This window comes from Euleptes europaea, chromosome 8, assembly GCF_029931775.1.
Source record: "Euleptes europaea isolate rEulEur1 chromosome 8, rEulEur1.hap1, whole genome shotgun sequence".
Taxonomy (NCBI): domain Eukaryota; kingdom Metazoa; phylum Chordata; class Lepidosauria; order Squamata; family Sphaerodactylidae; genus Euleptes; species Euleptes europaea.
Genome location: NC_079319.1, coordinates 3,682,006 through 3,707,612, shown reverse-complemented (window position 1 = coordinate 3,707,612; position 25,607 = coordinate 3,682,006). Strand labels below are relative to the sequence as shown.

At 47.5% G+C, this 25,607-nt stretch overlaps 2 protein-coding genes across 2 annotated transcripts; both read left to right on the top strand.

Moving 5' to 3' along the window:
- Positions 1-5,540: 5,540 nt before the first annotated feature.
- Positions 5,541-12,511, top strand: PSCA (prostate stem cell antigen). Its single transcript, XM_056854634.1, has 3 exons — positions 5,541-5,592; positions 9,277-9,384; positions 12,297-12,511. The coding sequence occupies exons 1-3, from the start codon at positions 5,541-5,543 to the stop codon at positions 12,509-12,511; spliced, it is 375 nt and encodes a 124-aa protein (XP_056710612.1).
- Positions 12,512-19,138: 6,627 nt separating this feature from the next.
- LOC130481391 (ly6/PLAUR domain-containing protein 2-like) lies at positions 19,139-22,926 on the top strand. The gene is made up of 3 exons (XM_056853995.1): positions 19,139-19,190; positions 19,788-19,904; positions 22,721-22,926. Exons 1-3 carry the CDS (start codon positions 19,139-19,141, stop codon positions 22,924-22,926), a joined length of 375 nt encoding a protein of 124 aa, XP_056709973.1.
- Positions 22,927-25,607: the final 2,681 nt, after the last annotated feature.

Below are 25,607 nucleotides of genomic sequence, written 5' to 3'. Positions count from 1 at the left end.
AGAAGAGTTGGTTTTTATATGCTGACTTTCTCTACCACTTAAGGGAAACTCAAACCAGCTTACAATCACCTTCCCTTCCCCTCCCCACAACAGACACCCTGTGAGGTAGGTGGGGCTGAGAGAGTTCGGAGAGAACTGTGACTAGCCCAAGGTCACCCAGCTGGTTTCATGTGTAGGAGTGGGGAAACAAATCCAGTTCACCAGATTAGAGTCCGCCACTCATGTGGAGGCGTGGGAATCAAACCTGGTTCTGCAGATCAGGCTCCACTGCGTCAAACCACCGCTCTTAACCACTACACCACACTGGCTCTCTGGTTTGGAGGGAAGGAGGCATGGTATAGCCCAATCCCATCAGATCTCAGAACCTAAGCAGGGTGGTGCTTCGATGGGAGGCCACCAAGGAAGACTCTGCAAAGGAAGGCCATGGCAAACCACCTCTACTTCTCACATGCCTTGAAAGGACTTTGCTGGGGTCGCCAGAAGTCGGCTATTGCTTGGTAGCACTTTACACATGCACAATAGTAAATTGTTTATGGAGTCGTTTTCCATTGCCTTCCCCAGACGTCTACACTTTACCCCCAGCAAGCAGGGCTCTCAATTATCGACCTCAGAAGGATGGAAGCCGGAGTCAACCTTAAACCAGCTACCTGAAACCGACTTCCGTCGGGATCAAACTCATGAGCAGAGGTTTTGGCAGCAGTACTGCAGCTTACCTCTCTGTGCCACATACACAACAGTAATTTGGCTGACCCTAGTGTGGATGAGAAAAGCCAGGGGGAAAGTGGTCTACCAGTTGACAAGACCTTAACAGACTCTCAGGACAGGCAGAAAATATGGATGTAAATAAAGCAAAAGAGGAAAAAAATAATCAAAACTGTCCAGATGATAAATAAACTTAAGAACTAAACATCAGTGTAAGCCAGAAGGGACAGAATATTGACAGCAGCTGAGGATCAGTGACCAGGAAAAGGGAGGAAGAGAAAAGGGAGTGACCAGGGAAGTGACTAGGAAAGGGGAGGAAGGGAATCGTAGGGACCACCAGGGTCATCTAGTCCAACCCCTTTCACAATGCAGGAAATTCACAACTACCTCCCCCCCCACACCCCCAGTGACCCCCTACTCCATGCTCAGAAGATGGCCAAGATGCGGGCCCAGGCCATGGAGCATTTAGAGAATCCTGCAGGGGTAGATTTGGTTGGGGGACTTCCAGATAATTCCCTGCCCTCTTGTGCTTCCTTGTGCTAGTGTGGTTGTAGTGGTTAGGAGCGGTGGACTCTAATCTGGAAAACTGGGTTTGATTCCCCACTCCTCCACGCAAAGCCTGCTGGGCGGCCTTGGGCTAGTCACAGTTCTTGCCAACCTCTCTCAGCCCAACCTACTGCACAAGGTATCTGTTGTGGGGAGAGGAAGGGAAGGTGATTGTAAGCTGGTTTGAGGCTCTTTAAGGGTAGAGAAAAGCGGGGTAAGAAACCAACTCTTATTCTTCTTAAATTTATCCCACTGAGGTCCCTCCCCGAACCTCACCCTCCCCTGGCTCCACCCTTGAATTAGTGTTGCCAGCTCCAGGTTGGGAAATACCTGGAGATTTGGGGGGCAGAGCTTGAGGAGGGTGGGGTTTGGGGGGAGGGGGTACTTCAATGAGGTATGATGCCATAGAGTCCACCTTCTAAAGGGGCCATTTTGTCCAGGGGAACTGATCTCTATCACCTGGAGATTAGATGTAATAGTGGGAGATCTCCAGCCACCACCTGGAGGTTGGCAACACATCCTGAATTTCCAGGAATTTGCAGGGGTGGAGCCTGGAGAGAGTGAGGTTTGGGGAGGGGAAGGACCTCAGTGGGGTACAGTGCCATATAGTCCACCCTCCAAAGCAGCCATTTCCACCAGGGGAACTCATTTCTATAGTCTGGAGGTCAGTTGTAATTCTGGTAGATCTCCAGGTCTCACCTGGCGGTTTGCAACCTTGCCGAGGACTGAATATAGGACCTAGGGTTGCCAACCTCCGGGTACTAGCTGGAGATCGCCTGCTATTACAACGGATAGAGATCAGTTCACCTGGAGAAAATGGCCACTTTGGCCATTGGACTCTATGGCATTGAAGTCTCTCCCCTCCCCAAATCCCACCCTCCTCACGCTCTGCCCCCAAAACCTCCCTCAAGTGGCAAAGAGGGACCTGGCAACCCTAATGGGACCTTCCATGGGCACAGTTAAGTGTTCTACCGCTGAGTAGGGCATACCTTCCCTAGGGTGTTACTAGCAACGATTGATTGTCTGGAGAATAGGCTTCCTCACTCTAAACCACTGGTTCCCAACCAGGGGTCCGTGGACCCCCAGGGGTCCGCGAGAGCTAAATTAAGGTCCACAAAACAAAGTTATAAACCCATAATAAATTAATATTTTCAATTAAAAGTTCTCTATTATAAAAATATATATTCAAATATTATTCTAAGCTTAATGTTTAACTAACAGTTATGATTAAAGTTTATTTTCAAATTCCCGGAATTTTTATTTTGAACCTTGGGGTCCCTGCACTGAACAAAAAAGTCCTTGTGGTCCCTGGTCAAAAAAAGGTTGGGAACCACTGCTCTAAACACAGGCCTGGGTTTAAAACTGCAGCCATTGCTCCTGGGAAGAGCGTTAAGCCTCCGGAGACTAATAAAGTAGAGTGATTTGTGGAAGTGTCTGACCCTGTGAAGGAAGAGACAGGCATATGTGCTACTGACTTGAGCATACTTGGAATTTCAAAAGGCAGGGAGAAATAAAAAAAAATTCTGCCCAGGGAAACGCCTGCAATTGGGGGGGGGGGGAAGCAGAGACTTTTTTAATGGGATTTTTAATGGGGCATGAGTGCCCCCTGCAGGAATCAGTGGGATATGGCGCCTTCCCTGGCTTTATTCCAAATACCATATGCTGACAATGGACTCAGAATGATAAAATCCAAGACTCTGTTAAATATGCGCATGAAGGTGATGCTTGAGAGGATAGACTTGATTGACGCATGCAGCAAAGTAGGTGGGTTGCTAGCTCTGGGTTGGGAAATACCTGGAGATTTGGGGGGTGGAGCCTGAAGAGGGCAGGATTTGGGGAGGGGAGGGACTTCAGAGAGCCAGCGTGGTGTAGTGGTTAAGAGCGGTGGTTTGGAGCAGTGGACTCTGCTCTGGAGAACCAGGTTTGATTCCCCACTCCTCCACATGAGCGGTGGAGGCTGATCTGGTGAACTGGATTTGTTTCCCTGCTCCTACACGTGAAGCCAGCTGGGTGGCCTTGGGCTAGTCACAGTTCTTAACGCTCTCTCAGCCCCACCTACCTCACAGGCTGGGGAGGGGAAGGCAGTTGTAAGCTGGTTTGATTCTTCCTTTAGTGGTAGAGAAAGTCAGCATATAAAAACCAACTCTTCTTCTTCTTTATCTTCAATAGGGGATAATGCCATAGAGTCCACCTTCCAAAGCGGAGAGAAAAACAAATTATAACCGATGGAGAAAAAATGCCACAAAATACTTCTGTAATCCCTCAATACCTACTAGAATCCCTCAAAAAGAGTATTGGATGTGGCATCTAAAGAAAAACAGTTTTTTTAAAAAAATTAAAATTAAACAAATTGTTGGCATTGTGGAAAGGATTTCTGAGCATGCTTTCAGATATGATGTCAGTGCACAGTTTATTTCTGTGCTGGTGGTGGAACGTGCCGTCAAATCACGACCAATAAACGGTGACCTTGCAGGCCCACGGGGTCACTGTTCATCAGTTGTGATTTGACAGCACTTTGTAAGTGTGATTTGTACGTCACCTGGGACTTAATGGCACACACACAGAGAGAGAGAGAGACTGGAGTATGCATGAAGCTGCTTCCTTATACAGAGTCAAGCTATTGTCAGCCTTAAAACTGATGATCCAGGAAGCAGTGTTTATGATGCTGCACCAGGCAATGATGTCAGAGACAGGCTGCTGAGCCAACAGGATCAGGCCCCAGAAGGACCTCCATTGAGAAAGGGGCGAACTATCCAGTGTGCATGCAGTAAGTCGTAGAATCATAGAATCATAGAGTTGGAAGGGACCTCCAGGGTCAGCTAGTCCAACCCTTTGCACAAGGCAGGAAATTCACAACTACTTCCCCCCCCACACACCTGCAGTGACCCCTGCTCCATGCTATTACAACTGAAGATCAGTTGTAATAGCAGGAGATCTCCAGCTGGCAACTGTAGCCGTGAATGAGGCTTAATTCTTGATAACTTAGATGGACTCCAGCCTCTTCCACCCCCACCATGGGAGACATGCATTGAATTCCAACATGAGGGTCCATGCTGAATCTCAGCCTGATAGGTAGGATTAGAATCATAGAATCATAGAGTTGGAAGGGGCCATGCAGGCCATCTAGTCCAACCCCCTGCTCAATGCAGGATCAGCCTAGTGCTTGTCCAGTCTCTGCTTAAATACCACCAGTGAGGGGAAGCTAACCACCTCCCTAGGTAGCTGATTCCACTGTCGAACAACTCTTACTATAAAAAAAATCCCTAATATCCAGCCGGTACCTTTCTACCTGCAATTTAAACCCATTATTGTGAGTCCTATCCTCTGCTGCCAACCAGAACAGCTCCCTGCCCTCCTCAAAGTGACAGCCCTTCAAATACTTCAAGAGAACAACCATGTCCCACTCATCCTCTTCTTCTACAGACTAAACATTCCCAACTCCTTCAGCCTTTCCTCCTAGGGCTTGGTTTCCAGGCCCCTGATCATCCTTGTTGATTGCCGACCTCCAGGTGGGGCATGGAGATCTCCTGCTATTACAACTGATCTCCAGACCATAGAGGCCAGTTCTGGAGGAAATGGGGCTGCTTTGGAGGGTGAACCCTATGGCATCGTACTCTGCTGAGGTCCCTCCTCTCCCCAAGCCCTGCTCTCCCCAGGCTCCACCACCAAAAATCTCCAGGTTTTCCCAGCCCAGAGATGGCAACCCTACAGATTGGGCTGGATCAGTTGACCAAGAGAAGGGGGGGCTCTAACATGTGAACAGAAGAAACCTCACCCCACCCTGCTGGATGAGGGAGGGGACCATGCCCCACCAATGCCAGCCCCATGCTTTAGCTATTTAAGTTGAGTCCAGTAGCACCTTAGAAGCTAGCTGTTCTACTGGAGACCAACACGGCTACCTCCTGAATTTAGTAGTTTAGTTACACTAACTTACAGAAGGTGATAGATCATGATGGGTTGCCTTGTTAGTCTGTCACTAACAGTAGAAAAGAGCAAGAGTCCAGTAGCACCTTAAAGACTAACAAAATGTTTAGTAAAGACTAACACAATTTTGAAGAAACAGGCCGGGTTGTTGCCAGCATGGTGTAGGGGTTAAGGTCAAGAAGCATCAAAGTACAGGTAGAGAGAGAAAGAGAGAGAGGAGCATTTATTTCTCATAATGTCATTGGCGTGATCTAAATAATGGTAACGGGCCTCCCAAATCTCACTTGGGCAAACAGTTCCTTTGCAGAGCGCAAAACACAAGCCCAAGGAGGGAAGATGTCCCATCTCCTGTGTGACGTCGGCCAGCGATGAAGCTGCTGATGATCTTCGTGTTGGCTGGAAGCCTGTTTGTACAGCCAGGTAAATCTTTTCCCCAAAACCTACCTGCATTATTTGTACAGAGACCCTAATGGGCATGGTACTTTACAGCACATAAGAAGATAGGTCCCTGCCCCAATGAGATTACAATCCAAAATTTGAGACAAGAAGAAGAGTTGGTTTTCATATGCCGACTGTCTCTACCATTTAAGGGAGACTCAAACCAACTTACAATCACCTTCCCTTCCCCTCCGCACAACAGACACCCTGTGAGGTAGGTGGGGCTGAGAGAACTCTAAGAGAGCTGTGACTAGCCCAAGGTCCTCCAGCAGGTAGTCTAACCTTAAAGTACTAACCAGAGCTGATCCTGCTTAGCTTCTGAGATTTGATGAGATCAAGCTAGCTTGGGCCATCCAGGTTAGGATCTTAAAAAGTGCCATAAAGTCACAGCCAACTTATGGCAACTCCATAGGGTTTCCAAAGCAAGAGACGTTCAAAAATGGTTTGCCGTTGCCTGCCTCTGTGTAGCAACCCTGGTCTTCCTTGGTGGTCACCCATCTAAATACTAAATACTACAACCCTGCTTAGCTTTAGAGATCTGATGAAATGGAGCTAGCCTAAGCTATCCATGTCAGGGCAGTCTAGGGTTGCCAACCTCCAGGTACTGCTGTGTTCCGTATGGAAAAATACCGAAATAATGAACAAAATTTACAACTAAACCTTGTTTGCTTTTACTGGATGTTGTATATACTTCATACAAACTTACAGTCATATGGCTTATCTCATACACATACATACAGATTTACACATCTGAATACACAGGCATAATATGCCCTTGCAATTTTTCCAAATCTGGTGTAATTGCCAATTTTTCTATGAGCATTACTTGCCCTTACAATCTATGCTGTGCCATATGCCATGCCATGCCAACTTTATTTCCTGGGATTGGGTAAAGTTTCAATAATCTTTATCAAGGCATCAACCTAAAAAATAATAATGAAAACATTTATAATCAAATACAAACACCATAGATTAATTCCTTTTACCTTCACCATACTTACTGAATTTGAGGCAACAGCCTTCCCCTGCTGGTCACAATTGAAAAGTGCCAGACCTAACATGAGGTCCCTATACCTCCAGGTACTAGCTGGAGATCTTATACACATGAAGCTGCCTTCTACTGAATCAGACCCTTGGTCCCTCAAAGTCAGTATTGTCTACTCAGACTGGCAGCAGCTCTCCAGGATCTCAGTCAGGGGTCTTTCACATCACCTACCTGCTTAGTCCCTTGAACTGCAGAGGCCGGGGATTGAACCTGGGCCCTTCTGCATGCCAAGCAGATGTCCTTCCCTCAACTGCCTTCCCCAGTCCCTTATTTTTAACCCTCACTTTTCCCTCCCACAGCAGCAGGAGAATTCCAGGTGGATATCTCCTGCTATTACAACTGATCTCCAGCTGATAGAGATCAGTTCACCTGGAGAAAACGGCTGCTTTGGCATTGAAGACCCTCCCCTCCCCACCCTCTGCAGGCACCACCCCAAAAACCTCCCGCCAGTGGGACCTGGCAACCCTAGGGCAGCCCAGCGAGGAACCTTAAAGATTAACATTTATTTCAATATAAGCTTTTGTGAGTCACGGCCCACTTCGTTAGAGCAATATGAATAGTCATTAGACATTGATATTTGGTCTTTGCATCCAATATTGCTCAGTGTTTGATAGCAAACATGTGGTGCAATTTAATAAAGCGGGCTCTAATGAAGATTTTATTGCAGCATAAGCTTTCATGGACTAGAGCGAGCTTTTTTGTCCATGAACATTTTATCCTCAAATGAACTCTTGTTCGTCAAAAGAGCCCCTAGACCCTGGTTCATTTCTGTTGTGATAGACTAATATCTTTGCCCTTCTGGAATTACTGGCAGGGAATGCAGGGCTGTTTGGGATCTGACGGCATTTGATCCTCGACATGCAACAGTGGTGGGACTAGAGAGTTGGGACACGTTCGTACTTGGCTGCATTTCCTAATTGCCCGGCGGTACGATTTGACGGCCGACAAAGGCAGTTCCGGCTTTGGATTTGACAAGCAACGTTCCCAAATGTCTCATAGTAGTTGACATCTGATGGGATTTCATGTTAGACATCTGTCAAAATCAAAACAACCCAGAGAAGCCAACATGGATAAAGCACCATTTCTGCCACATTCATTTATGAGATGAACTTTCATGTCAGTTCCAATCCAATAGCAAGCAAGGTGGGCATAAAACCCAGCCCTTAAGAACTAGTGCATGCCAGGGTCAATCTGAAAAGGATGTACTTATTTACTTCATTTATACCAGAGTTCCCCACCGTATTGCCCATGGGTGGCATGGCACTCACCAACACCTTTCCTGGCACCTGCCAAGTGTTTTTAGAAAGTGAGCGGGGCCAGGTGGGACTTTTGTCCAGCAGGGCTTCTGATTGGCCGCTGGAGATGTGATTGGCTGTGCAAATTAAAAGGCATGTTAAACAGAGCTTCTCCCTGAAATGTTGAAGTGTTACTGTTCAGAGTTATGTATAGCCTCCCTCCTTAGAATCAAAGAATCATAGAGCTGGAACGGGCCATACAGGCCATCTAGTCCAACCCCCTGCTTAATGCAGGATCAGCCTAGAAAATCCCTGACAAGTGCTTGTCCAGCCTCTGCTTCAAGACTGCCAGTGAGGGTGAGCTCACCACCTCCCTAGGTAGCCCATTCCACTGTCGAACAACTCTTTACTGTAAGAATTTTTTTCCTAATATCCAGCCAGTACCTTTCCACCCATAATTTAAACCCATTATTGCGAGTCCTCTCCTCTGCTGCCCATAGGAACAGCTCCCTGCCCTCCTCTAAGTGGCAGCCCTTCAGATACGTCAAGAGAGCAATCCTGTCCCCCCTCAACTTCCTCTTCTCCAGACTAAACATTCCCAGGTCCCTCAGCCTTTCCTCGCAGGGCTCGGTCTCCAGGCCCCCGATCATCCTCGTCGCTCTCCTCTGCACCCGCTCCATTCTGTCCACATCCTTTTTGAAGTGAGGCCTCCAGAACTGCACACAATACTCCAGGTGCGGCCTGACCGATGCGGTGTACAGAGGGACTATGACATCTTGCGATTTGGATGTTGTGCCTCTGTTGATGCACGCCAAGATCGTATTAGCTTTTTTTGGTCGCTGCATCACACACTGGCTGCTCATATTCAATTTACGGTCCACCAGTACCCCAAGACCTTGTTCACACACACTGCTGCCCAGAAGTGTATCCCCCATCCAGTACCCACGTCCCTCATTTCTGTAACCCAGATGTAGAACTCAGCGCTTATCCTTGTTAAACTGCATCCTGTTCACATCCGCTCACTTTCCCAGTGTGTTCAGATCTTGTTGAATTCTGCCTCTGTCTTCTGGTGTGTTCTCTGCTCCTCCCAATTTGGTGCCATCTGCACATTGTGTGGTTGGCCTGGCAGCCGTTTTGTGGCATTGCCTACAATAGAACAGCTAGATTCGAGCCCAGAAGCACCTTGGAAACCATCAAGGTTTTCAGAGTATAAGCTGTTGAGCATCAAAGTGCCCTTCGTCAGATACAAAAATGAATCAGACTAATCTAACTCTCAAAAGCTCACATCCCGACAATCTTGCCTGTGGTCATCACTACATCCTCTGGCAGCAAATTTTGCATATTAATCACTCGTTGTGCTCCTTAAATGTCTTTCTTCTCTTGCAGCTGGTTCACTGAAGTGCTACACATGTACGATGCAAGTCAGCAACTCTATGTGCCAAGGGGTGACGGACTGTGATGGAAATACCACCGCGTGCAGAACTGATAAGCTGAGTAAGTCGTGTTCTGGTCACCATCTCTTAGGGCTGCCAGGTCCCTCTTCGCCACTGGCGGGAGGTTTTTGGGGCGGAGCCTGAGGAGGACAGGGTTTGGGGAGGGGAGGAGCTTCAATGCCATAGACTCCAATTGCCAAAGTGGCCATTTTGTCCTAGGGAACGGATCTCTATCGGCTGGAGATCAGTTGTAATAGCAGGAGATCTCCAGCTAGTACCTGGAGGTTAGTCAATACAAAGTTAGCCTGTTGTCACGTAGGTGGTGAACAATAAACAACAGAAAGGAAAAACCACAAATAGTATGCAAAAAGTGAACGTTGTTATCAAAATATCAAAGAGTGTGTCAATTTCAAAGCGCAGAAATATATAACAATGTACAGCTTATATGCAAAATACAAAAAAAAGTCCAAGATAAATAGTCCTTTTTAGATTATAACATGAATCTTGTAAGGGCAATCCACAAGCTTGCTGTGTAGCAAGCGTTCTTGGACATATAATGCTGGTTTTGGGTTCTCTTGACCTGTATCAAGAGTGTGGGCAATACAGGGATCCGGTAATCTTCCTGTTTCGATGGTTAATCTTCCTCAGACCAGGACATGGACCGCTCAGTGGCTGGCTCACATGTCAAAATGAGAGAAATTCTCACCTGGAGGTTGGCAACCCTACAGGGAGCTATTTCAATTATTTGGGGTAAAAAAGATTAGGGGTGTCCTAAATCTAGCTTTGATAAGCAAGTCCATGCGATAGCAAAGAACACTTTTTCCAACTGCATCAGGCATGGAGGTTATCTTCCCTTCTGGACTCAGCCACATTGATCTATAAGAACATAAGAAAAGCCATGCTGGGTCAGACCAAGGGCCACCAAGGGTCTGATTCAGTATAAGGCAGCTTCATGTGTTCATGATTGCCACAGCTTAACTTCAGTGAACACGGTGGAGATCCTTGTGCTGTGGTGGCAGCTGCTACCAAAGCAACATTTTAAAAAATCTGCACAGCCAATCAAATCTCCAGTAGTCAATCAGAAGCTTTGCTGCCTTACCTGGACCTACCTACTTCCTAAAAACACTTGGTGGGTACCAGGAAAGGTGTTGGCAGGTGCCATGGGGCTGATGGGTACCACCTTGGGGACCCCGAACTATGCCACCATAACCTTGAGGTTAGACTACTGCAGTGTAATCTACAGAGGGAAATCCTTGACGATGACTCAACAGCTTTAGCTAGAGCAAAATGCAGCAGCCCATTATTATTTTTTTAAATGGAGGCTAGCTAATTTGAAGCAAATAATACATATCTTACAACATCCAGCTAAACGTAAGGAAGAACTTCCTGACAGTCAGAGCGGTTCCTTGGTGGAACAGGCTTCGTCGGGAGGTGGTGGGCTCTCCTCCTTCGGAGCTTTTTAAGCAGAGGCTAGATGGCCATCTGTCAGTAAGGCCGATTCTGTGAACTTAGGCAGATCATGAGAGGGAGGGCAGGAAAGGATGAGTCAGTGCTTGGCTTTTGTGGCCCTTTCTTCCATGCCCAGGGTAGTGCCAGTTGCCACTTTGGGTCAGGAAAGAATTTTCCTCCAGGCCAGATTGGCCAGGGATACTGGAGGATTTTTTTTTTTGCCATCTTCTGGCCATGGAGTAGGGGGTCAAAGGGGGTATGGGGGGAAGGCAGTTGCGAATTTCCTGCATTGTGCAGGGGGTTGGACTAGATGACCCTGGGTGGTCCCTTCCAACTCTATGATTCTGTGATTTTATGATCTACACTGGCTTCAGCATAAAGCGGTTTAATGTATTCCCAGCCCAAATCGAAGTGGTGGTGACAAACTTTGAAGCCCTTTCCGGCCTGGGACCTACATGCTTGTAAATCCCAGATCAACCTCTAGATCCCTAGTTCAACCTCTGCACCCTGCCCAGCTGTTCCTACTAAGTGTGCCCCCTTATCGGTAGTTAAGAACAGCTGAAGTCTTGGCACAAGCTGTCCCAGTGACCTCCTTGTCTCTGTGGAATGATCCCACACTTTGCAAGAGTCTAGAAGACACCACAAGATGAAGCCTTTCCAAAGAGGCTTTTGATAGGGGTGATATTTGTCAGGATTCTCTGGTTTTGAGTAGGCGACAGGGAGGCTTGCTTAGCTGGTACCTGTTATTTCTTCGAAGCTGTGAAGTGCCTTGAGTCCTGAAAAGGAGGACTTCTAGTAAACACATTTTTTTAAAAAAAATAAATCACTAAAAGAGTCTCATGCCAGATCTTAAAAAGCAGGACGGTATGTATAAGAGAAGAAGCTCCCTTGAGCAGCCTAAACTCTGTTTCAGAATTGAATCAGCGTGCATGTAGCTTGAAGAAACAGGCCGGGTTGTTGCCAGCGTGGTATAGGGGTTAAGAGCGGCAAACGCTAACCTGGAGAACCAGGTTTGATTCCCCATTCCCTCACATGAGTGGTGGACTCTAACTTGGAGAACCGGGTTTGATTCCCCACTCCCTCACATGAGTGGTGGACTCTAACCTGGAGAACCAGGTTTGATTCTCCACTCCTCATGAGCAGCGGACTCTAATCTGGAGAACCGGGTTTGATTCCCCACTCCTCCACATGAAGCCTGCTGGGTGACCTTGGGCTAGTTGCAGTTCTCTCCAAACTCTCTTAGCCCCATCTATCTCACAAAGTGTCTGTTGTGAAGAAAGGAAGGGAAGGAGATTGTAAGCCGCTTTGAGACTCGTTAAAGGGGGGGGAAGGTAGTTGTGAATTTCCTGCATTGTGCAGGGGGTTGGACTAGATGATCCTGGTGGTCCCTTCCAACTCTATGATTCTATGATTCAATTATTCTAAAGGTAGAGAAAAGCAGGTTATAAAAACCAACTCTTCTTCTCTTCCTCCTATCACGTTCCCCTCTAACAAACATCACCAGCTTCATCCGTCTCCTTGCAGGTGCTGCTGGCTTTCTCACCTTGGTCACCAAAGAGTGCTCATCGTCTTGCAAGGTGGCCTACAAGGACTACTTCATGGCCAAAAGGAATATCTCTTGCTGCAACGCTGACCTTTGCAACCTCAATGGGGCTGAGGGCTTTGGGACGAGCTACACCAAGGCGGGCTGGTCTGTTTGCATCAGCTTCTCCTTAACTTTTTTCAGGAGTGGACTGTGAGGGGTGGACCGAAGAGCTTTGTCGCTTTGCACACGAAAAAGGAAAATATCTAGATTCTTTTCCATTAAAGTAGGAATGGAGACATCTATCTCACATTGCTAGTCAGCTGCTGCTTTGAAAGCAGGGAGAGATTTGGACTTATTTATTGGGGATCCTGGTGGGGATTTTTCCACCTGTCTTCTGGGCATGGAGTAGGGGTCACTAGGGGTGTGGCGGGAGGTAGTTGTGATTTTCCTGCATTACACAAGGGGGTTGGACTAGATGACCCTGGAGGTCCCTTCCAACCTTTGAGATACTGCTTGCCAAATTTATTAATACGGTTGACTGACCAATCATGTGCCAATGAATCAAAATTTCCAGACTCGATAGTTTTGCACCGCAGAATCACAGACTGCCTGTACATATAAAGGTGTAAGATCAATAAAAGTAACCCCTGGTTAAAATTATCATCTTAAAATTGATAAAATTGTAAAATATTCTATCATTTTCTAATAAAGTTATGCGTTTTTTAATAGCAACGGCGTCAGATACTGCTTGCTGGAAAAGGGCCAGACTAGTTTGGAAGCTAAGGGCAGTTGATCACGGTTAGTACTTGGATGGGAGACCACCAAAGAAGTCCAAGGTTGCTTCTCAGAAGCACGAAATGGCAAACTACCTCTATATGTCTTTTGCCCTGACCTGGATGGCCCAGGCTAGCCTGATCTCATCAGATCTCAGACACTAAGCAAGGTTGGCCCTGGTTAGTACTTGGATGGGATACCACCAAGGAAGTCCAGGGGTGCTATGCAGAGGCAGGCACTGGCAAACTACCTCTGTTCATTTCTTGCCTTGAAAACCCCATGAGAGGCTGTTGTAAGTCGGATGTGACTTGACGTCACTTAATTATTTAATTACTTGCTGAAAATTCCCATATTGGTCAGTTCCAAAACAGCTGCTGTTATGTTCTCCATTCATAATAGTATTAGCAATACAATTGGGACTCATTCATGAGCTCGTCGTCCTTCATGAGCCACGCCCTCACCTGCCGTCAGTGCCCTCCTGAGGATTACATAAGACCAACGAGTCAAGGGAATAAAAATGGACTCAAATCGGATACCATTTCAAAGGGAATATGCATAGAACAGTGGGAGAGTCTTTCCGTCTCCCAAGACACTGTGCAACATAAAAATTCCCCAGGGGATCTCTAGCCGAAGAATGAGGAATTAGGCACTATCCGCAAATCTGGTTCTATTCAAATGACATAAAGAATTTCTCCCTCACTAGAGATGCTAAATTAATGCAGTAAATGAAAGCGAGTTACATTATCACCAGTTCTTATGCATGGTCACTGTACTTACTTTGTACAACCCCAATATTTGTAAAGAAATGTCACAGAATGTACCTTTTGCAGCTCAAGGCTTTTTTACTACACAGTTGGCTTCTGTGTGTGTGTGTGTGTGTGTGGGTGTGGGTGTGTGTGTGGGTTGGGTGTAAGTGTGGGTGTGTAAAACCTTCCTAACATTGCACGCTTTTGACAAAGTTAGCTCTAGCCCACGAGAGCTAATGCCTTAGTAAATCTGAATGTTTGCACATTTGCCCAGAGCAAATAATGCTCTTGCTCCCAGGACCCCTCAGCTGCCAAAAACAGCACAGGAGAGAAGGCAGGGATTCCAAATCCATCCTGCCAAATCCATCTCGGCAAGTTTTTGGAGGTTTGGGGGCAGTGCGTAGGGAGGGTGGTGTTTGGGGAACGGAGGGAGCTCCGTGGGGATGGGAAGCCATATGGCCAGCCCTCCAAAGCTGTCATCTCCTCCAGAGGAATCAATCTCTGTAGTCTGGTAATCCTCACATGTACACATATGTGTATGTGTCACATAATTGTGCATTTATTGGCTCGAGTAGCGGAGATGTAAATCAGGAATTGATCTCTGTAGTCTGGTAATCCTCACATTTACGCATATTCATATGTGTGATATATGTATGATATATGTGTGACATATGCATATGTGTGAACATGAGTCGGTAGTGTGATGCTGTAACTAAAAAGGCAAATGCAGTCTTGGGCTGCATCAACAGAAGTATAGTGTCCAGATCACGCGAAGTGATGGTATCGCTTTACTCTGCTCTGGTTAGACCTCAACTAGAGTACTGTGTTCAGTTTTGGGCACCACAATTTTAAAAAGATGTAGACAAGCTGGAACGTGTCCAGAGAAGGGCAACAAAGATGGTGAGGGGTCTGGAGACCAAGTCCTATGAGGAAAGGTTGAAGGAGCTGGGTATGTTTAGCCTGAAGAGGAGAAGACTGAGAGGGGATATGAGAACCATCTTCAAGTACTTGAAGGGCTGTCATACAAAGGAGGGTGCCGGGTTGTTCTCTGTTGCCCCAGAAGGTCGGAGCAGAACCAACGGGTTGAAATTAAATCAAAAGAGTTTCCGTCTAGACATTAGGAAGAATTTTCTAACAGTTAGAGCGGTTCCTCAGTGGAACAGGCTTCCTCGGGAGGTGGTAAGCTGTCCTTCCCTGGAGGTTTTTAAGGAGAGGCTAGATGGCCATCTGTCAGCAATGCTGATTCTGTGACCTTAGTCAGATGATGAGAGGGAGGGCATCTTGGCCATCTTCTGGTCACTAGGGGTGTGGAGGGGGGAGGTAGTTGTGGATTTCCTGCATTGTGCAGGGGGTTGGACTTGATGGCCCTGGTGGTCCCTTCCAACTCTATGATTCTATGTGTGCATGTTACATAGAATCATAGAGCTGGAAGGGGCCATACAGGCCATCTAGTCCAACCCCCTGCTTAATGCAGGATCAGCCTAGTGCTTGTCCAGCCACTGCTTAAAGACCACCAGTGAGGGGGAGCTCACCACCTCCCTAGGGAGCTGATTCCACTGTCGAACAACTCTTCCTGGGGGGGAAAAATCCCTAATATCCAGCCAGTACCTTTCCTCCCACAATTTAAACCCATTATTGTGAGTCCCATCCTCTGCTGCCAACCAGAACAGCTCCCTGCCCTCCTCAAAGTGACAGCCCTTCAAATACTTCAAGAGAGCAACCATGTCCCACTGACCCACTCATCTTCTTCTTCTACAGACTAAACATTTTCAACTCCTTCAACCTTTCCTCGTAGGGCTTGGTCTCCAGGCCCCTGATCATCCTCATTGCTCTTCTCTGCACCTCCTTGATTCTGCCCACATCCTTTTTAAAATGACGCCTCCAGAACCTCACACAATACTCCAGGTGTAGCCTGACCTATGCAGTGTACAGTGGAACTATGACATCTTGCAACTGGGATGTTATGCGTCTGTTGATGCACCCCAAGATCACATTAGCTTTTTTTGTGGCTGCATCACACTGGCTGCTCATATTTAACTTATGGTCCACCCGTACCCCAAGATCCTGTTCACACACTCTGCTGCCCAGAAGTGTATCCCCCATCCAGTACCCATGTCCCTCATTTCTGTAACCCAGATGTAGAACTCAGCGCTTATCCTTGTTAAACTGCATCCTGTTCACGTCAGCCCACTTTCCCAGTGTGTTCAGAATAAATAGGTATGCATCATGACTACTATTCATTTTTACTAGTAGCCATAAATAGCTCTCTCCTCCATGAACATGTCCACTCCCCTCTTAAAGCCTACCAATTTGGCAGCCATCACTACATCCTGGGGCAGGGAGTTCCACAATTTAACTATGTGTTGTGTGAAGAAATACTTCCTTTCATTAGTTTTGAATCTCTCACCCTCCAGTTTCAGCAGATGACCCCGAGTTCTGGTATTATGAGAGAGGGAGAAAAGCTTCTCCCTGTCCCCTCTCTCCATACCATGCACAATTTTACAGACCTCCATCATGTCTCCCCTCAGCCGCCTTCTTTCCAAGCTAAACAGCCCTAAGCGCTCCCCATAGGACAGTTGCTCTAGTCCCCTGATCATTTTGGTTGCTCTTTTCTGTATCTTCTCAAGCTCTGCAATGTCCTTTTTTAAGGTGTGGTGACCAGACATGTGCCAATTCTGCACACACAATGCCAGTGATTCAGGCTTTCTGTACTTGATGTGGCTCCATTTGTGAAATTTGGCTCTTATGTTTTTACTCAGTTGACAGATCAACCACCCGATATGGCAGCTGACCCCGTGAACACTCCCTTCCTTGACAAGTGCCTTGAGGAAGGGGGGAGGTTGCCACATTCTGTTTTGGAAAAACACCTGTGCAACTTGTCCAACTTGTCCTGCCCATGAACTAAGAGGTGGTCTGCATTTGGTTGTCTCTTTTTCATAACTCCGTCCCAAGGCTGTTGAGAGAGAGGTTTCAGCCCCCCCCCCCCCCCCAGGAACCAGGAAACGATGGACAGCTGATAGTGCTGGACTCTGGAGGTATTTTTAGAAGCCGGTCATCTCCATCCCCAGATCTTATCTTTTCCTTCTGCTCTGAAACACAGCCGACAGACTCACTAGTTTACCCAAGCATATTCACACATTAATTCTGATCGCTGAAGCACTCAATGACATTCCTAGAAGTCACACCTTCTGATTTGAAAACTCCAGTTATTCAGTCCAAAAGGGGACAGGGGAAGGGACAGATCATCTGCTTGGTATGCAGAAGGTCCCAGGTTCAATACCCGGCATCTCCAATTGAAAGGACCAGACAAAAGGTCATGAGACAAAGAAGAAGAAGAAATTTTTATATGCTGACTTTCTCTACTTTTTAAGGAGAATCAAACCAGCTGACAATCTCCTTCCCTTCCTCTCCCCGCAACAGACACTTTGAGAGGTAGGTGGTGCTGAGAGAGTTGGGAAAGAACTGTGACTGGCCCAAGGTCACCCAGCAGGCTTCCTGTGCAGGAGTGGGGAAACCAACCCAGTTCACCAGATTAGAGTCCACTGCTCCTAAGCGCTACACCGTGCTGGCTCTCTTCATGATAAAGTGCTGATTCTTGGATCCCAATTGGTCTTCTACACCACACTGGCTTTCTAAACTGGGATAGAAATGTACTTTACACATGTTCAAAGGCTGGTGGGTGGAAGCCCCTTCAGTACTGGCCCTTCTATTAAAGACAATAAAAGGACTAAAAGGTCTACTCTGAGCCAAGTTCACCTCAAAATGTCCTGTCCCGTCATGTCCCATCCCTTCTTTATGTGCTCCAGTTAAAGAAACCTTCCCTTTTGGTCAGTTTTCTGGTCCTCTGGATGCCATACACGGGAAGAAGAAGAGTTGGTTTTTATATGCCGACTTTCTCTACGACTTAAGGAAGAATCAAACCAGCTGACAATCTCCTTCCCTCCTCCTCCCCACAACAGACACCTTGTGAGGTAAGTGGGGCTGAGAGAGCTCTAAGAGAGCTGTGACTAGCCCAAGTTCACCCAGCTGGCTTCATGTGGAGGAGTGGGGAAACCAACCGGGTTCACCTGATTAGCATCTGGCCCTCATAACAATTGATAGGGTTGCCATCCTGCAGGTACTAGCTGGAGATCTCCTGCTATTACTAACTGATCTCCAGCCCATAGAGATCAGTTCACCTGGAGAAAATGGCTGCTTTGGCCATTGGACTCTATGGCATTGGAGTCCCTCCCCTCCCCAAACCCTGCCCTCCTCAGGCTCCGCCCCCAAAACCTCCCACCAATGGCAAAGAGGGACCTGGCTACCCTAACAATTGAATTGTGGGACTCCCTGCCCCAAAATGTGGTGATGGCTGCCAACTTGGAAGGCTTTAAGAGGGGAGTGGACATGTTCATGGAGGAAAGGGGTATTCATGGCTACTAGTTAAAATGGATACTAGTCATGATGCATACCTATTCTCTGCAGGATCAGAGGAGCATGCCCATTATATGAGGTGCTGTGGAACACAGGCAGGATGGTGCTGCTGCAGTCGTCTTGTTTGGGGGCTTCCTAGAGACACCTCGTTGGCCATTGTATGAACAGACTGCTGGACTTGATGGGCTGCTGGACTTGGTCTGATCCAGCAGGGCTTTTCTTATGTTCTTATGTTGAGTTCAACACCCCTGGTATAAAATTCAAGAGCCAAAGCTTATCTGAGCTCTGACTCTTGAAAGCTCACACCCCAGAAATCTTCTTCGTCTTTATGGTGCTCTTGGACTAGAATCTTACTTTTCGACTGCAGACCAACACAGCAACCCGACCTGAACAATCACCTCAAAAGTGCTCCGGTTTAGCTTAATTAATTGCTGTTTTTTTTTTATTCAATACTTTTTTTTTCATAAGTAGCCTCGAGTGCTTTTTCAACGGAACAAACAAAGAAAGTGTTTTCCGTCTCTGTGCTTGGCATTTATTAGCCATAGCCCCAAATGTTATTTTTTGAGAGCTAGAGGCAAAACTAGGACTTCCTAGAAACTTGCCACACAACAATATTGGAAGGTTTGAGCCAGTTTCCATCTGGCGCAAGCCTGGGCGTTTTGTTTTGTTTTTTCGCTTACAAAAATGACCTCCTTTCCTGCTTGACCCCCCGCCCCACCCGCCTCAGGCATGTCGCCAGGAGGAACAAGGAGAGGAAGACAGATGGAGGAGCTCCAGGGACGGAATATCTTTGCGACACCAGAGAGAACTTGAATCGCTCCAGCAAAGTCATCGGGGACTGGAGTCTGGAGAAAGGCACCAAGGAACCCCGTGAGAACAGCCAACATCTCCATACTTGGTGTGCTGCGATGAGAACATGCCTGGTTGCTTTGCTGATTTTCGTAGCTGCCCTGGAACGTGGTAAGGCGACCACACACAAAATTCCTCCAGGGAATGTTTGCGAACTGCCTGGGTTTGCCAGTGAAAGAGAGGTCCCAGAGCCAAATCTTGTTTCCAAGCTGTCTTGGAAAGTTGAAGGTGTGGGGACAGGTTTTCTCACTCTGCATGTGCTTAGGTGTAATCTTTTCTTTACTATGGGGCCAGTTTTAAATGTGATGCTGGCAGAGCGAAAAGCACTTGCTCTGTGGCCTTTGCACTTGCCAAGAATCTTGGTTGCCAACTCCCGGGCTGGGAGATTCCTGGCGGTTTGGGGGTGGGGCCTGGGGAAAGCAGGGTTTGGGGAGGGGAGAGACCTCAGCCTCAGCATGCTTTGGAGGGTGGGAACTACGGCACATTCTGGACCAGTTGTCATTTCTGGGCAGAAGTGACAATATAGATCTGAAGAACCATTGGCCATTTGCTGCGCTCGTCAAATTCAGGAGCTTTAGAGAATCCCTTACATTTATTCAAGAATCTCTAAGGACAGAGATTGTCCCTCTGTAAGAGGTGAAAATTTAGGTATGATCCTCGCTGCCATCTGACCAAGTACACCCTAATTCTCCACGCTCCCCTTCGCAGCTCTCTGTTTGTGGTGTTATACTTGCAATGATCCCACTGACCGTGACAACTGCATGACCATCACCAACTGCTCAGTTCATGCGACCGCCTGCATGACGATGCTGGATTCAGAGAACGGTGAGTTCACACAAACCAAGGCCCAAATGTATCTGTCTGGTCTCTTTATGTTGATCAACACGCATGTCAAACCAGTCTCAGGGGTATCGACACGTTCAGAAATGCCCTGACCTGGATGGCTCAGGCTAGCCCGATCTCCCCACATCTCAGACGCTAAGCAGGGTCGGCCCTGGTTAGTACTTGGAAGGGAGACCTCCACAGAAGCCCAGGGTTGCTACGCAGAGGCGGGCAATGGCCAACCACCTCTGAACGTCTCTTGCCATGAAAACCCTACTGGGTCACCATAAGTTGGCTGCGACTTGACCGCACTTTCCAGCACCATAGATCCTATGGCAAGTGGATGCAAAGAGGTGATTCTTTGTGCACACAGTAAGCTGTCATGGCAACAAGAAATCCTCCATTCCTTTCAGAAAAGGGGGAAATTGTGTACCCAGCACTACTACTTCCAAGGAAGGGAGATCCCACCGACCTCACACTTAAATTGTGGAACTCCCTGCCCCAGGATGTGGTGATGGCTGCCAACTTGGAAGGCTTTAAGAGGAGAGTGGACATGTTCATGGAGGAGAGGGGTATTCACAGCTACTAGTCCTTTCCTTTTATCCCTTAGAAGCTCCTTGATCAATTGATCTTGAGCAGCATATATCTAGTGTTGGAGGGATATAAGGACTGAAACAAATCTTGCCACTGACAATGAAGCCTTGGGGTCCCTGTCGCTTAGTAAAAAAGGCATTATGTCAGTCACAGAGGCATTGGATTTGTATATTAAAAGGGGGGAAATATAGTGCGATCGAAGTTCCTCGTAAAAGCGGCATTCCAAAAGGGCATGGGCTAATGTGTCAATAGAGCCAGAAGAGCAAGGGCAGATCCTGTCTGAGTATGGTATATTCAGAATTCTGCCCTGCATTACCATAGAAGGATTAGCATTCAATCTAGCCAAGCAAAAAGCTCTACAGAGACGAGGAGTTGTCAGATAATATGTATAGGCAGGCAGACCACGTGGAGGGGGTATTCCGAAGAACTGGGATGAACAGACGCGACGAGCACGAAAAGTAGTGCTGTTATAATCGAGCTCTTTAATGCGCTTTTTAATTTTGGCAAAAGCTTCAGTTTTCCCAAGATCTGATAACATATCCTGCGAGAAGCCCAGCAACGCCAGTTTCTCATCTAAGATTTTTTGCCATGAGGATTTGAAAGGGTCATGCTTCAGAGAAGCTAGGAACCCCTCAGTGCTAAAGCACAGTTTAAGGTGGAGTTTAAAGGCGGCCAACCACGCCCTAGCTTCAAGTGACATTTGGCCAAACTCGGAACGAAGAGTAACTCCAGCAATACATCGAGGGGTATTCACAGCTACTAGTAAAAACGGATACTAGTCATGATGCATACCTATTATTTCCTGGATCAGAAGAGCATGCCTATTGCATTAGGTGCTGTGGAACACAGGCAGGATACTGCTGCAGTTGTCTTGTTTGTGGGCTTCTTCAAGGCACCTGGTTGGCCATTGTGTGATCAGACTGCTGGACTTGATGGGCCTTGGTCTGATCCAGCAGGGCCTTTCATATGTTCTTATGAGATCCAGAAGCACACTGGAGGCCTGGAACTCCCCAGAATGCTGCAGAAGCTGTGAACAGGGGGCAGATGCTTCCTCGGTGTCCAAATAACAAATGGGAGTAAAGCGGGATTGATTTAATTGATCATTCATACATTCATTCTTGTAGGTTATCCGGGCTGTGTGCCTGTGGTCTTGGTATTTTCTTTCCTGATGTTTTGCCAGCAGCTGTGGCAGGCATCTTCAGAGGAGTAACACTGAAGGTCTCCTTCAGGAAAGAAAATACCACTGACCACGGTCACACAGCCAGGATAACCTACAAGAACTGATGAACTCTGACCGTGAAAGCCTTCGACAACATTCATACATTGCTAAAACAGTCTGCTTTTGAGCATGATTAGCACTATTGTGCTGGATCAGATTCATGATCCGTCTAGTCCAGATTCCTGTTTCCCTGCAGTAGCCAACCAGATGTTCCCAGAAGACCTCTCCTCCAGGAATTTGTCTAATCCCCTTTTAAAGTAAACTAAACTAGCAGCCATCACCACATCCTGTGGCACTGAGTTCCTCAAGTTAGTTACTCTAGCCTACAGGTAATGCACCCAACTACATTGGTTGGCCATGAGTCCTAATGTTACAGGAAAGGAAGGAAAGGTTTTCTTCATCCATCCATCCAAGCATCATTTTAGAAACTCCTGTCATGGTCCCCTGTCCCTTGTTGTTCTTTTGTCTAAGCCAGTAGTTCCCAAAGTGGGCAGTACCACCCCCTGAGGGGCGGTGGGATTACTAGCGGGGCACTAAGAGGCAAGGGGGCAGCAGGGGGCGCTAGAGGTGGGCCCCTTCAATTGTGCTGTTGGATAGGGTAGGGGGCGCTGGGGTTGAGTTTGTGGAACCAAGGGGGCAATGGCCCAAAAAGTTTGGGAACAGCTGGTCTAAGCTAAAAAAAAACCTCCAAGGCCTTGCGCCTATCTTCCTGGAGGAGGTGCACTGATCCGCGGATCATTTGGATTTGAGTCAGTAGCACTTTACAGACCAACAAGATTTTGGGGGTATACGCTTTCGAGAGTCCGATGAAGGGAGCTTTGACGCTCAAACACTCCTAGCCCCAAAAAATTTCATTGGTCCCTATGGTCCTTCTGGACTTGAATCTAGCTCTTCTGCTGCAGACCAGCACGGCTACCCTGGGATAATTTGGTGGGTTTTTCTGCCCCCTTTCTGGCCACAATGCCCCCTTTCTCCACCACCCCTCACAGCCTCCTCTATGTTCCAGGCTACCCCTTTTTCGGAATCATCGCTGGCACCAAATCCTGTGCCGAAAAGTGTGTGCCGTCTGATCCATACGGGACTGATGACTGCTACCCTGTCTCCTGCTGTTATACTGACCTGTGCAACGGGGCCGGGGCATCCCAGGCCACTGCCAGCCTCTCCACCTTGGGCTTCTCTGTGGTCGTTGCCCTCGTTGGGACCAGACTATGAGGCTGCAGGAAGAAGACGGGTTGGTTTGATGCATCTGCATCCAGAAAAGAAACCTCTCCAGATGGACATTCCAGATCATGCAGCAGATGAGTCCTTTTGACAAAGAGCCAAGGTCCATGAAGTCTTCAACAAAACTGGTGTTAAAACATTAAAAACATGCTGTACAGCAGCAACTAATCAACATGATAAACACTTGAACATTACACAAGGCTTGACAAACACAATAATAAGTAAGCCACACAGATTAGAGTATGAAATTACTACGAACTTCTTATTATAACAAGCATTTGCGGCATTTCTTTTCAGAGAATTGCTTTATTATTGGCTTGAAGTCAATGGTCTTCAGGATGTCATTTTCCATGCACATGCGTGAAAGCCAGTTCAAACTATGCTGCCCCATTGTGCTACGAAGCAGATTTTTTATAAGTTTCAGTCTTGAAAAAGAAAGTTCTCCTGTAGTTGGTCACCATCATGCACCTGAACACTCTGAGTGCAATGAATACAGATTTCGTGGGGGGCCCAGGCAAGTGCTCATCGGGCCCATGCGTTAAGATGGCCCTGGCTGAAGTGCCCCAAAATTTAGTTAGTTAGTTAGTTTTTCACGCTGAACCATCATTCAGGAAGTGACTGCAAAGCCAGCCCATATCTGATTCACATTTCTTAAGAGCCCCTTTAATGTGACCTTTTGTGTTTGCTCCACCCCGCCTGGAAGAATCCCCTCAAAGAAGCATGCAAAATCACAGCCACGCGTTAGCTATGCAAACCGCGGTTGCTAATGGAAGGAATGAAGGAGCAGGCGAGTGGGGGGTGTGGAATTCTCCTTTTGCATCGGGACCGTGAAGAGGCATTTTAAAGGTCGCATTTTTTAAAAAAAGCTTTTTGAGCGAGCATCAAAATTGACCCTGCATAAATGGCCAAACACACCCCAACTTTTTAAAAAGTGACAAATCTGTGTGTCTACAATTTGATCGACAGATGGTGCTAAAGCACCAGGCTTGTGATATATTGTGGGGGGGGGAGAGAAGCTTGCTTTTTTTTTACTTTGCATTCCAGGGGATATCTCGGATGGCACATTTGACTGTTGCTGCAAACCTCCCACCCGGCCAAGTTTTAGGTATTTGGAAAGAAGGCAGGGGGGAGGGCAAACGCTGCCGGGTAAGTGGGATTGTAGAGACACCCCCCTGCCCCTGCATGCCCTGGCTTCCAGCCTGTCTCTGTGCTCTTTCTTTTGGCCCCACCCTTCCGCCCACCTGTATCCTGAGAGCCTCCCTGCAGGGACCCAAAAACATTTTTGAGTGAGAGTTTTAAGTGGCACAGGTAAGAGCCAACTAATGCCTTGGGCATAGATAGGGTTGCCAGGTCCCCCTTCGCCACAGGCAGGAGTTTTGAAGCGGAGCCTGAGGAGGGCATGGTGTGGGGACGGGAGGGGCTTCAAGGCCATAGAGTCCAATGACCTTCCAGGGGAACTGATCTCTATCGGCTGGAGATCAGCTGTAATAGCAGGAGATCTCCAGCTAGTACCTGGAGGTTGGCAACCCTATGGACTGGTTGGCCCTGGAGGTCCCTTCCAGCTCTAAGTTTCGATGATAGATAGGCTTGCCAGCTCTGGGTTGGGAAATACCTGGAGATCTTGGGGGCGGAGCCTGAGGAGGGCGGGGTTTCCGGAGGGGAGGGTCTCCGATGCCATAGAGTCCAATGGCCAAAGCGGCCACTTTCTCCAGGGGAACTGATCTCTGTCGCTTGCTGTAATCGCAGGAGAGCTCCAGCCACCACCTGGAAGTTGTGTGAAAAAATAGTATTCAGCTCACACTATTTATGCAAAAGTGCAATATTATTATATACAAGTGCAAGAAGCCAACAAGCTACTCATACAGATGGTCAATTTTAACCTGGAAAGTCCTTTGGAGGTAAGTACAATGACTTTTCTATTTCTTTCTTCCAGTATCTATGCTTCAATTTCGCTATCTTTCTGGAAAAAAGAAATAGAAAAGTCATGGTACTTACCTCCAAAGGACTTTCCAAGTTGAAATTGACCATCTGTATAAGCAGCTTGTTAGCTACACTTTATCCTTGTACAGACCTTGTTGCATGTATCTCTATTATTGTTGGCTTCTTGCACTTGTATATAATAATATTGCACTTTTGCATAAATAGTTTGAGCTGAATCCAATTTTTTCACACAACTTCCAGGTGGTGGCTAGTCTATTTAGTATTAGGTGCTTCTTTTTGCTAACCACCTGGAAGTTGGCAACCCTACTAATAGACTGGCCCTCCTCCTCCTCCTCCTCCCCCCCCTTTCCTGGTTCCCACCAAGTGTTTTTTGAAAGGGGGCGGAGCCCAATGGGACTTTTTTCCCCCAGCAGGGCTTCTGATTGGCCGTTGCGGAGCTGATTGGCTGGATCCGGAACGTTTGGTTTGTTTACTGGTAGGACTTCTGCCTTGCAGTAAGGAGGCGAGGCGCAAGAGGGCGCTGTCCCCCCCCCAGGGATTGTTCGGTTGCTAGGCAGACTCTCCGAAGAAAGGCGGGGCTGCTGCTTTGGAGCAGGAAGAAACCAGCTAGCTGGCAAAGAAGGGGGGGGACGTGGAGCACCTGCTCTGGCCTTTGTCCTCCCCTCCCCATTGCAAAAGTGGCTCCTCCCAGGCTGCGGCTTGCAAGGCAGAGCTGCAGGCCCTGCTTGGCC